This window comes from Phoca vitulina, unplaced genomic scaffold (genome assembly GCF_004348235.1).
Source record: "Phoca vitulina isolate PV1807 unplaced genomic scaffold, GSC_HSeal_1.0 scaffold28, whole genome shotgun sequence".
Classification (NCBI taxonomy): Eukaryota; Metazoa; Chordata; class Mammalia; order Carnivora; family Phocidae; genus Phoca; species Phoca vitulina.
Genome location: NW_022589731.1, coordinates 18,129,673 through 18,142,539, shown reverse-complemented (window position 1 = coordinate 18,142,539; position 12,867 = coordinate 18,129,673). Strand labels below are relative to the sequence as shown.

Here is a 12,867-nt window from a genome sequence, read left to right as displayed (position 1 = left end):
ATGGGCTGGGTCTGGAAGTGTTACTGATGCACTAGGGGGTGAGGGCCAAGTGGTGTGTGGAAGGACTCCCAAGGTTCTAGCTTGAGCAGCTGGTGGAGGAACACAGGGTGGGGCCCCAAGGGTTGGGTGTTAGCTTGAGTTGTTAGTCAAACAGAGGTCTGGGTCAGAGCTGTTTGGGAGAGGAGTCAGGGCTAAAGCTAGGAACTGATTTAGGGTGAGAGGTTTTATTTTCTGTCTTCTGATTTTTCTGTTTCCCATTTTCCACAGTGAATGTATATTAATGTTGTCAGGATGTTTTTTTAATTACATAGGCAATTACTGAATTATTTACCATACGGGTAACGAGACAGCAGGCACCCAGAGGGTTAGGGAAGTCCATCCCCATCCCCACCCCTGCTACTCCACGTTTTGGCCCCCAACTGGGGCTGGCTGTCCAGGATGGTGGCGAGTTTGGGATGGAGCAGGTGCTGAACCCTGGGCCTGGCCATCAGAGGCATGGGTGCGCCCCACTGGAGCACCTCCCTCCCAGGACCAGCCCTGCTGCCCCAGGCCCACTCCAGGCTCAACTCCTGGTCCCACACACAGCACCCCTGGGGACCAGCTCTGACCTGGGGGACCGCAGCACTTTGTGGAGCAGCTCCTGTGGGATTTTCCGGAGGTGGATCTGTGTCCCCACCAGAGGGACCAAGTTCATTTCCAGCCACTTCTCGCAGGCAGTGGTGAGCGGCTCTTCCTTGTACTGAGAAGGAAAAGAAAAGCCAATGGATAAAAAAGATCCCTGGCCTCTCGGCGCCCTCTGCTGGCCTGTGGCTATTCTACAAGCGGGCTCCCAGGAGTGTCCTGCCCCAGACGCGCTCAAACCTTTTCTTCCAAATACATAAACTGCAGCAGATAACGTTTTTGGAGTGTTTGCTCTGCTCCTGGCCCTGCACTAGGTTGATTTAAGTTAATCCTCACCACGATCCTATGTGGTCAGTTCCTTATTATCCCTATTTTACTGATGGAGAAACTGAGGCCCCGAGATTGTTGCTTTTGCCAACCTTCATACAAGCAGCAAATGGCGGAGCTGGGAGCAAACCCCGGTGGTCTGACCACAGGGTTGCACACTGAAATCTCTGGGCTAAAGTCAGTCACTGATCACGGAAGGGCCTGCAGCGTGTACCCCACAGGGAGGCTGGTAGGGGCACGTACCCTAACATCAAAGTCCAAAGAAAATGAGAAAGTTCTCCCAGGGCCAGGGACCTCAACAGGGTCTTAGTACACCTTACAGGTCCTCGGGGTGACAGTCCTTCCAAGGCCAAAGAGTGGCCGAGAAATGCTGACCGGAATGCAGAGATGCTGCCCAAAGAGTGACGTTCTAGTTCCTGATGGCGTGAAGGTGAGGGCACCGCATTGTCTTTGACAAAAGACGCAGTGAGTACCTTCTTAGAGGCCATCACGAGGGCACTGTGATGTGCCGATTGTGCGCGAACTGAACGTGACGGTCAGATGTGCCTGTTTCCTGGTCAATGGTGGCCTCACAGAGGAAGGCTGGGACCAGAGGGCCTGGGGTTCGAGCCCAGCACCGCCACTCAGAAGCTGTCACCCTGCTCAGGTTGCTCCCCTCCTTGGGTCTCAGTGTTCTCCTCTGATAATGTGACCCTTAAGATGATATCATTTATTGCCCATACAGAACAGTGACTGGCCTGGGCAGGGGGACACACACTGTTTCACCCGACTCCAACAAGAATGTCCTGGAAGATTGTTATTTTGGTGAGAAAGGCTGTGCTTTTATTTGCCCCCTTAATTTTAAGGCTTTTTTTTCCCCTCAATTTTTTTTAAAAAAATTTGGTTTTAAAATGTCCTTTTAAAATAAAATGATTTTTAAAATTGTTTCCTTGGCAAAATAAAATATTGGTACCCGTAAGTGGGTGCTTTCAGAGAGATTTTTTTTGGAGCTGGGCCTGGTGGGTAAAATCCCAGAGCCTGAGGTGCTTTGAAGGTCCCCAGGTGTGATGCACTCTATCCAGGTTACCCTCACCTTGCAGCCGGCCAGGTAGAAGTTCTTGATGGTGCTTGGCATGAGTCCGTTCATCATCATGACCACACACCTGCAGAGAGAGAAGTGCGGTTCCTGGAGGGGCCCAGGCTGCTTTCAGCGAAGTTGGCAACCCCAGAGGTTTGCGTCAACTCCAGGATGGTGACGGGGTGGGAACCGAGGTGCAAAAGGGGGTGTGTGGAAGGTGCTGGTCCCGCCGCCCACCAGGCACCGTGTTCTTCATGTGCTGGCTTTTGCCAGTGAGACACTCGAGCAGAATGAGCTGGGTTTGGGGTTGGGGTACAGAAATTGGTGCTCCAGGGAGGCTGGCATGCTCACGTGTGCTCCCCCTTTCTCACTGTCAGGCTCATTGGCCAGGCTTCCCCAGATCAGGGGACACGAGGCAAGCCTGAAGAACACACGTACATGCCCGCTCGCAGCGAGCCTGATCCCAGCTCTGCCAGTGCAGTGATGTGATGCACGAAACCAAGGAACAGGACCCGCTGGAACCTGCATGCACACACCGCACCCCCCAAAGATGGGCGGCCTTGGCGGTGTGGGATCCAGACCTAAGCAGCCATCGGGGTGATTTTGCACCTTGCTGGGAGCTCAGGCAAGATGACCTTTGAGGTCTCGTCCAGCACCTGGATTTGTGATGCTATCAGGGTGACCCAGGGCATTTCTGTTCCGCTACACACACATACTCACACACACGCACGAATCCCCCCAACCACACACACACACACACACACACACACACACTGGGGCTTGTGCTGCCACACCCCTGCCGACTGTACCATCAGCCCTTCAAAGGCAGGTAAGTCAGCCCAGCTGCGTGCCAGGCCCACTTGGATCTGACCTCTAATACCCGCCACAACTCTGGAGAATCTTGTGCAAGGCCCATCTGCCCCAGGCAGGCCAAGGTTTGCTCATCCATGCAATGATGGCTCATTATCTCCAAAGCCCTTGCTCCTCTGACCTTTAAAACAAGTCATGGGGTGGAGGAAGGAATATGAAGGACCTGTCATTCTTGGCTCAGCCACAGATCGCCCAGGGCTAGGGCTCCAAGAGTAAGCGGGGGCTTCAAACCTGGGCCCGAGGTAGGGGAGCTGGGACTGACAGACAGACAGAGGCTGCAGACCCTGCTCCAAGGGGAGGCTCACCTTCCAGCTTTCGGGTCAGAGAGATCAGAGCACAGGAAATAGCTGCCCAGGAATGTCCTGAGCAAGGAAGCTGTGATTTAGGCATGATTTTTACTGCTGCGCTGAGCTGCAGATGGGTGGGGCATGCAATGCAATGGGGTGTGGCAAATCTCAGCAAAAGCCAGACCTTCAGCCCCAGCGTAGTTAGCCCCAGACCCTGCCTGACCTCATGACTAGGTCCACCTCACAGAAGAGAAAACGGAGGCCTCGTGAGGTGGGTAACTTGCTCAAGGCCACGGGAGATCAGCCAGAACTTGCAGGAAGTCGAGGGGCCCCAGAACCTGGACCCCTAACACTGTCCGTTTCTGCTTCGCTCAGGTGAAGTGATGGTGTCGCCTGCTTGCTCGTGGGTCGGAGCCTTCCTGCTCCCCTCCCTCCAGGGGCATTTGGTGAGGCCGGGTTTGCTGGGGGCCGGTCACCTGCCAGTTTATTCCATCACACCTTCAATCATTTACCTGCTCCTTTAAGAACGATGCCTCGGTTGCTTCCAGGACACCGGGAACAGTGAGGACCAGAGGGACAGAGTCCCTGCTCTCTGGCGCTTCCTGACCTACGGTCTCCAGGGCACAGGAAATGAGTAAAGTGGAACATTTTGTGTTATGTATGATTAATTTCAAGTAAACAGGTCCCTGGGATTAACCGGAACAGTTCTTAGAACTCCCCTTTTCTGTATCCTGTAATATTGTTTCATTCCAGTGACATTTAGGAAAGGGTAAGTGAACCAAATGGAAAATTGTTGATGGGATTCATTTTTTCTAGAATATTTTGTCCCTTCCCTCGGGCTTCTCCAGGGATGTGTGCCTACTGCACTCACGTCCCGAACCCCGAGGTGGTATCTTCCAGCTCTTCGATTTCCTAGTACCTGATGGGATTCCACACAGAGAGGGGACTCCGGGCAGCGACGGTCCGCCTGTGGCTTGCTCCACTCTCTGCCTCAGGATCTTTATTTGAGGAAATGAATGAATGAATGAACCAAGTCAAAAGAGGACATCGGCTTCTCTGGAAAGGGCAGGGCAGGATCACTCCTGAGGCTCGTGCCGGTTTCAGCTCACTTTCTATAGAATCCACACAGTCAAGTTCAACCCCGAAGATGGTTTTGAGCCAATATCTCATTCTTGGGGTACCTGAAATGACTCAGGCCAGACACTCGATCAGGAGTATCAAGAAGCCTTATCGGGGATGCAGATGCCATGGGAACTGAGGGTGCAGGCTCTGAGAGGCCTAGATGTGACAACTGAGGGGACCAGAGTCTTGAAAAGGTGTCCCAGCACGTTGGCTTGGCCTGACTGCCAACTCATCTCCCGTGGCCTTGAGCAAGTTACCCACCTCACGAGGCCTCCGTTTTCTCTTCTGTGAGGTGGACCTAGTCATGTACCACCTCCTAGGGCTGCAGGGAGGCTGAATGAGGTCACCCTTGCCAAGAGCTGAGGACAGTGTCTGACTACGGCAGATGCTCCATCTCAGAGCACATCCCCTCACCCCCAACAAAGTCCTGTGAAGTAGGGCAAATGTAAAGAGCCCCATTTCACAGCTGAGACCACTGAGGCACATAAGAACAAGGAACAGCTTACCACAGGGCAGAGCACAGCCCCTGCTGCTCACACCCTTGGTTGCTTTCGGCTCTGCAGAAAGTCTAATGAATGGGAGCTTTGGGGCACCCAGGTGGCTCAGTCGGTTGAGCGTCCAACTCTTGATTTCAGCTCTGGTCATGGTCTGGGGGTCGTGGGGTCGAGCCCTGAGTCAGGCTCCGTGCTCAGCACAGCGTCTGCTTGGGATTCTCTCTCCCTCTCCCTGTGCTCGCCCCTAATCAATCAAATCTTAAAAAAAAACAAAAAACAAAAAAAAACAGAAAAGGAAAAACTGGGAGCCTCTGAATCTCAACCCCCAGAGCTGCATTTCACCCTCACACCTTCAGCACCTACACGTTCTCTCGGTGCCCATGGACCCAGGCAACCGTTGGCAGGTTGAGCAAGCTTTCACATTTGATGCCAATCCACTGTAAACGCCTCCTGGTTCCCCCGTCTCGGCCCCCGCCCCTTGACGGGCAGCCCAGGTGGGCCAGTGGGTCTGAACACCCAGGAGAAAGGCTGCGCCCCCAAATGGGCAGCCGGATTGGTGGGCAATTTGGGCTTGGATTGTTGCATTTGTCTCTCTTCTGGAAGATCTACGATGACCGTGTGTAACATTAGTAAGAATAAAAATATTATATACAAAGAAAAACAAGTGGGAGAAGTAAATCCAGACGGTGAAGAGTCAGCTTGTCTTCAAAGGGCCAGCTGAGGTGTGTGCGCCCCAAATGAGAGGCTCGTTAGTTACAAGTGAACGCGGGCGAAACTGACAAGCAAGCATGGTTTGCGCACCCCTGGGAGGTCACCCCGCACACCCGCAGAGTATCTCGCAGGCAGAGAACCCATTTGCATCGCATGCCATGAGTCAGGACTGATTGGCTGGAAGGAACACGTTGCTGGGGCCGTGGCTCAGTTGTGAGCTCACCACGTGTGAATCAGTGCCTCAGTTCCTCTGCGGACTCACAGCTGTGCTCTGTGCAGAGAAACCCACAGAAGAGGAACGTTCTACGAGTGGGCCAGGAGGGCCCCCTTCTCCCTTGCCCAGTGCTGGCCCGCCCGCACCTTGCCGCGCTTCTTACCTTTGAAACAGGCTGTTGAACTGGAGAATGTGTGCGGAAGCCAATACGCCCAGCACGTCATCCAGGTCTATCTCCACCTCGCTCAGGTAGAGGTTCTTCAGGGCCGTGGCGAAGGCTGGGGGGGCCGCAGCCGAGAGAGAAAGCTGTCAGCTTGCGGCTCTGCGCCCTGCGTCCCTTACTGGCGGGTGCCCTCCCTGCTGGATGCTCAAGTGTCCCCAGCTAGGTAGGCAGAGGTGCCCTTAGAGGACCTGAGCGCAGATCCGGCCCGGCTTCCACCCTCCCCAAAGGAGTTGAGGAGGGAGCCCAAGAAAATCCAGCTTCTGCTGAAAGAATGCTGCTCTAAGCCCATCCTGGCGTCTGTGCCTCAGGGGTCCTCCGTGAACCTGGGCTCCGCGTGCTGCCCAAATATGTGCAGAATGCCGTGTGCGTGTGGGTGTGCTTTTTCCTCTGGAGAGGACATTTAGCTTACGGCAGATTTTCCTCAGAGCCTCCAAAAAGGTTAAGGGGTCTTCAAAAAGGCTAAGGACTCCTGGCAAGAGCCAGGATGATGTCATGTCGAAGGACTGAGCTCCCGTGACCGGGAGCAGAGGGACTGGGCTTATTCTAAGTTAGTCTACCTGATCCCAATCAGCACTGCAGCCCGGCCCAGTGCTCTCTGAGGACAACCGGCCTGCCCAGGGCTTCCGCGGATGGTGTCCTGACCTGCAGATCCGCGGACCATGACGGCATGCGGCTGCAACACGTGCCGCATTAAGACAGAAGTCTGTCTCTGTGGCCAGGTGGCCAGGCTGGGGCAGGAGAGGGTGAGCCCAGCGAGGGAGGGGCGTGTCCGGTGCTGCCCGGGGAGGGCGGGCCACAGGGCTTCCCTGTCATCGGGTCTGTCTGACCCAGTGCCTGCTACTTTCTTCCTCCTTGGCATCCTCCACGCCTCTTTCCAGGGGATGAGCACCTCTCTCTAGCACCTTCTCTGCTCCACTCAGCTATTCCTAATAAGGACGGACTGAACACCGTGTGCCACTTGTTTGTTGTTCTATTGTTTGTTTTTAAATCTGGGAGGGCTGTTGGTTCAATGGCATTCTCGGCATAAGAAGACAGGTGTACATTACCAACTTTAGTGACCAGGGGGTCATTGATCTTCAAGGAAATGATCATCTTCTTTATGGGGGGTCTTTCCTTGACATTCCCACGCAACTGAGCTGGTAAAGGAAACAGATGGGTATGTCAGGACCCGATAGTTGCAGTGAATTGTGTAGGATACAGCGTGAGGTCCCCTGGCCCTTTGTACAGCCTTGACCTTGGCATTCACCGCTCCATGTTTTGTTTCTGTTTGCTTGTTTAGGGGATGCATTTTTGAAATGATTATTTAGAAATAGCTGAAGACTCCTAAGAAGTTGCAAAAACAGTTCAGAGCTCTCGTGCCCTCCTCGGCCACCTTCCCCACTCATCTCACTCAGCCACTACAGCTGCAGGATGCTCTCAGTGCATGAGATATTTTTTACTGGCCCCTGCCCCGCTCCCTCTCTCTCCCCACCTCCTTCCTCTCTCTCTTTAGGCTGTGAGCAGTTTGAGGGCAAGGAGTGGGCTTCTGTTATCGCTGCATCCCCAGCCCAGACCTGGCACAAGATGGGACAACAGGGACCACCTGCTAAAGGATGAGCATGGGATGGAGGCAGTCACCTAGCGGCTGTTGGAACTTTGCCCCACAGACGTCCGAGGGCCCCCGCCCACCAAGGGCTCCCAGCAGGCAGGAAGGGCAGCCTGATTCACCACCCACCTCCCCCAGCCACTCACACTTATTCTAAAATGGGAGTTACAACACCTACGGCTCTCGGGTCTCCAGTGGCATCCCAAGCCCTTGGCAACAAAGCCAAAGCGCCCCCCCCAGTGGCCCCAAGACCACTAGTCTCTGGCTCACTGGACCCCAAAACTGCCTCCTCGTGGCTTATTCCATAGAAGAGCCACGGGGCTCCATCCCTCCCCGTCAGAGATCCTGACTCCGTACGTAAGGCGGCACCCCACCCCTACCTTCCCCCCAAGTGGCTTTATTTTTCCTCCCAGACCCACTATTACCACCACCTGTTACCACATCTGGTCTCTGTCGGGCTGGCACACTGGATGGTTTCCTCACCACTCCCTCCCCAGGCCCCGACACAGTCTTGCACACACTGGTCCTCAGTAAATGTCAGCCGAATTAACAGAATGAGGGGATTCTGTCAGCAGAATCCCAAGCCTACTGAGCTCAAGGTTCTACGTAATGAAAAATGACACGAGTCAGGATCCAAAAAAGGATGTCACACTGCGAACCACAAAGACCACAGAGAAAAGGGGGAGAACAAAGATCCATTCTCCTCGGGCAAGCAAGGCTGTTGAGCCTTTCCTCACCATGCTCACGGCCCCTGGTCCGTTCACCCTCTCATTTGGCAAGTATTTATTGAGCACCTGCTGAGTGTCAGGCCCTGTTCTCTGCTCTGACTCCTTTTCCTCCAGGATTTCAGGACTTCCTCCTGCCTGCACGAGGCGCTCTGTCGCTCACCCGTGCTAGGGCCACAGACAAGGCACTCTGGAGGTGGTAGTTTCTCTCACGACGGGTCATGCTATTCCTTGTGCTTTATCATCATTTTGGGTTGGCTTGTCCATCCCCCAACTCCCTGACACCGAGTTCCTAGCACAGTGCCTAGGGTAAGTTAAGCACTCAACATTTGTTGAGGGAAGAAATGAATATTATCTGCTAGGTCAGAGTCAGTGGGAGACAGAACTTCAACGTTGCCTCTGTTTTACTGAAAACCTCAAAATCGAACAGGAAAGTAGTAATTCTGAGGTACTCTGAAACCAAGTGGTTCCTTTTTAGTAAGAGAGTGCCGTATCCTTTTGGGGGTTCCTCCTAGAGAATAAATGGGTCCTGCTGAAGTACAGCTCATCCTGGACTCTCGGAGGAAGGAAAATGAGCAGCTGGGAGAGCCGTGCGTGGCCAGGACAGGGACGTTCGCGGGGGGGCTGTCTCCGCACAGCACCCACCACTCCAGGTTAGGAGCGCACAAAGCAGTAGTCGTGAGACCATCCAAACTATCACTGTGGGGTACGTCCTGCTTCGGCAGGAGCACGAAGGCTGGTGGCCGTGTCCACTGAACACCATGGGCACACGATCCCTAGGACCGGGCACAGACCCTGAAAGTTGTGACAGTCTGGGCCGCGGTGAGGGGGAGGGGCTCTCATCTCAGCGCCTATCCGGATACCCCCCCAGGCAGGCCCAGCCTCCAGCAGGGGGCTTGGAGCAGAGTGGCTGTCTTAGCCGGGCCCAATCTTTTCAGTGAGACCCTTCTAGAATGTCAAAGACCAAAGTATTAACAGTAACTCTGTTTTCTCTTTCCAAATTCTCTTGCTTTTCAGTGCATTCATGTCTGGATCTCCATGGCTTTTCCTTGGGTGCCTGGGGAGTGTTCTGACCTAGGCTCAGGGGACACAGAAGGAGACGCTCAGTCCCACTCTCAAAGACACTGGGACAAACGCTTGGAAGGAGCAAAGAAGATTGTCACGTGAGTGTGAGGGTCGTCCCAGTGCTGGGGAATGCTGCAGCCTGCTCTCAGCTCCCAGCTCAGCAGCTCAGTGGGGAAGGGCTGAGTCAGAAGGCTTGTGGCTGGGCTGAATCCGGCTGGCAGCCAGGCCCTCTCTCCAGGCTCAGGGTGGGGCAGCAGCTGGGGGGCTGGCCAGCCTGTCTGGCTCTGGAATAACAGAGCTTTGCTGCCACATCCTGGAAATGGAGTCCCATCCCGACTGCCCAGCTGGTTGGCTTTGGAGACCTTGAATTTTCCATGGCACCTGCTTAGGAGTCATCTTGAAATGATGCCAATCTATATTACCCAAAGAAGGCAGTCTGTCTGGAGAGGAACTTAAGGAACAGAGAGGGGAGCCTGGGGATTACTAGGGTTGAAAAAGGAGAAAAAGAAAGAAAGAAGTGGCCTGAATAGTTTATGGAATGACATGAAGTTATGAAAAGAGAGAGCAAAGGAAACATAACATCGACATACACATGAAAACTCTAACCAGCCAGATGTCAAAACTATGCCTTCCTTCCAGAAAGCCCATCAAAAGACTCAACACAACCGTTCGCTCTTCTCAAAGAAGTAGGTAGTAGGTAGAGTCTCCATTTCAGCTGGCTGGGCAGGATTGGGTTGTTATGAGAATAATAAATGACATTTCCTGAGTGCCCAGGCATTGTTCTAGAACCTCACAGCTATTTACCTTCTCTAGGCTTCAAAGCAATATAGTGAGAACAATTATTCCCATGTTATAGCTGCAGACTGAGGTTAATGTGATGAGGTCACACCATGGGCCCTGCTCTTATCTGCCGGAGTGACCCTGGTCTCCAAACAGATGACCAAACGCCAAGCTGGGGACCCTCAAACCAGAGGGCATTTGGGGCTCTATGCTGGATGCCAATAAGAAAATACCTTGCAGAAGCCTCTCCAGTTCCTTTGTGGGGCTTGTGGTGCCCTGGGCCAGTGCCATCAGGTAGAGCTTGGCCAAGGTCTTGGACTGGAAAAGCTGGGGCTGGTGGAGTTCCCATTTGGAGCCAAGACATGTAAGAATCACGTCTAAGGAGAGAATGCCGTGATGAGTAGGCAGTTTCATGGCGCCCCTTCCAAGAGACATGTCAACCCCTCCCACCTTCCATTCCAGCGCAGTCACAGAGCAGATGGGTAGGGGGGGGGGGGGGGGGGGCTTCACTGGGCTGTTCCAGGAACAAAACAATGAAGACTCAGGGCACTAAGTGGCCCCCAGGGGATACAATGAGCAGCCTCACAAGGTAACAAAGAAAGAGATAAGTATCAGAGAGCAGCTGACCCACAGCTGTAGGACTTTAGAGGCATATGAGCTGCCCTCCAGTTGGGGAATTAGAAAGGCTTCATGGGGAAGGGACACTGGCTGGGACACTCTTGGGGGCTTCACCGTGCCTTCCCATTGCAGCATTTCTCATCCTTGGCACCGTTTGTATTGGGGGCCACGTAATTCTCTGTCGTGGGGGGCTGTCCTGTGCCTTGTAGGTTACTTAGCAACATCCCTGGCCTCCACCCACCGGATGCCAGTAGCACCCTCCCCACTAAGTTGTGACGACCCCAAATGTCTCCGAGCATCGCCAAGTCTCCCCTGGGAAGGGGTCTCGCTACCCAGTCCCCTGTTGAAGCTATTGGGCATTGGTGCTTAGTTATCGGCCACCTGAAAGTGACAGCAAAGTGCAGGTCAAAGGCCCATCACCAGGAGGCAGAGTCCTTGTGAGCCTCACTTTCCTCGAGGGAGTGGGGATCCCCAAAAAACCCAGCTCACAGGTGTGAAACAGGATTACAAAGTAAAGGAGCTTTTTTGCAAACTGTAAGGGGCTTTATGCAAAGGGCTTTATCTCATCCTTAGATGGCATAGATGATTAAAAAGAGAGAGCCTTTGACAGGAGGGCAGATGGAGGATCCAAGGATACCTGGCCATGTGAGGCGTGAGAAGCTGTGGGCAGGGGGCCTCTGCAGGCTGGACTCCTGTCAGCGCAGAGCTGGGGGAAGAGGGTGGTGCTCGGCCATCCCCCCAAACCCTTAACCTCAGTGCTGGGTAGGACCTTAAGAGCCAGGAGCCGCATCGACTTGTTAAGGGCCTTGCCATTATTTTGACTGAGTGAGCTCGGGCACCTTTTTCCTCTCCTGTTAGTAACACTGTGTTTCACCAACCGTATGATGCTGTTTCATGCTGGGTTCAGAATGTGGGCTCGCATCTCAAATCTCGGGGCACCTCTGGTTGTGCTGGGCTAGAAAGAATCCCTCCCGTTAGGGTGATTTTAGGCAGGAGCAGACTTGTGGAGAAAGCGTGTCCCCTCCCCAGACACCCGCGTCTGCTTTCACACTGACACATGCATGGGAGACATCACACCCAATCCCAGAAGTCTTCTCCCTGAGCCACAAGATGACCTCAGACTACTTCGCGGGGCCTCCAGTCAACCAGAACCCACAGGCGAGAAGAAATCAATTAGCCCCCGCTGGGGAAGGAGGCTGGCTCTGACCTCGGGCAGCTTATCTAAAAAAAAAATCTCCTTTAAGGGGGCGCCTGGGCGGCTCAGTCAGTTGAGCAGCTGACTCTTGATTTCGGCTCAGGGCATGATCCCAGGGTCCTGAGATCAAGCCCTGTGTTGGGCTCTGCATTCAGCAGGAAGCTTGAGGATTCTCTCCCTTTACCCCTTCCCTCTCCCTCTCTAAAATAAATAAATAAATCTTAAAAAAAAAAAAATCTCCTTTAAGGAGCTGGCCTGTCCAGGCCTGGTAGGTTCAATGAGCCTTTTCCCAGCAGGACAGACCTAGCCTGGTTCTTCATTCTAAATCAGAAAAGTCCTCTTGGACAAGTACAGATGTGATGTCCAAGTCATGACTGGTTAGAGCTAAAAGGGACAGAGAAGAGCTGTCCATGCTTGCTTCTGTTTAGTCTTCCAATCCAAACCCTATTTATTTACATCAGCATGTCTGTCTTCCCTGGGACCGATTAGCATATAAACATGTGTTTGTCAAGCCTGGTTTCATTCATCAGCCCGTGGTGTATCTGACAAATATTTACAGTGCCTATTTGACGTCATGTAGCGTGCAGCGGGCAGAAACTGGGACTTACAGACCAGTGAGCTGGCCTAGCGTCTGGTTTCCTTCTGTAGAAACCACAGCTGGCCCTGACTGCTGTGACATTTGACTGACTCCATTGGTGACAAGCACTCACCTGCCTCCCCAGTTTGGATGGTCTTGTTCTTCAAGTTCCCCGAGAAAATTTTCTGGATTTGTGAAATACACAACCTCAAGGGAAAACACAAACAAAAAATTCAAGAGTTAACCCTGATGTTTTTCTCTAACCGCAACAAGAATCATTCCAGTGTAAGTGTCCCTAAGGCATCCATTCATCTAGCTTATCATATCTTGCCCCTTGGGCGTCTCCTTAGGTCACCATTTGTCTGCCGGTTTGATTAAACTGTAAGCTTTGTCTGG

The 12,867-nt window shown here is 53.3% G+C and overlaps 1 protein-coding gene across 1 annotated transcript in view; it reads right to left on the bottom strand.

Moving 5' to 3' along the window:
- The window catches only part of BTBD16 (BTB domain containing 16), a 43,070-nt gene that overhangs the window by 22,567 nt on the left and 7,636 nt on the right, over window positions 1-12,867 (bottom strand). Inside the window, exons 5-10 of the mRNA XM_032423008.1 lie at window positions 12,605-12,678; window positions 10,315-10,458; window positions 6,973-7,062; window positions 5,867-5,981; window positions 2,021-2,090; window positions 609-739 (exon numbers count right to left, since the gene is read on the bottom strand). Coding sequence (XP_032278899.1) covers window positions 609-739; window positions 2,021-2,090; window positions 5,867-5,981; window positions 6,973-7,062; window positions 10,315-10,458; window positions 12,605-12,678 — 624 coding nt within the window. The remainder of the gene's footprint in view (window positions 1-608; window positions 740-2,020; window positions 2,091-5,866; window positions 5,982-6,972; window positions 7,063-10,314; window positions 10,459-12,604; window positions 12,679-12,867) is intronic.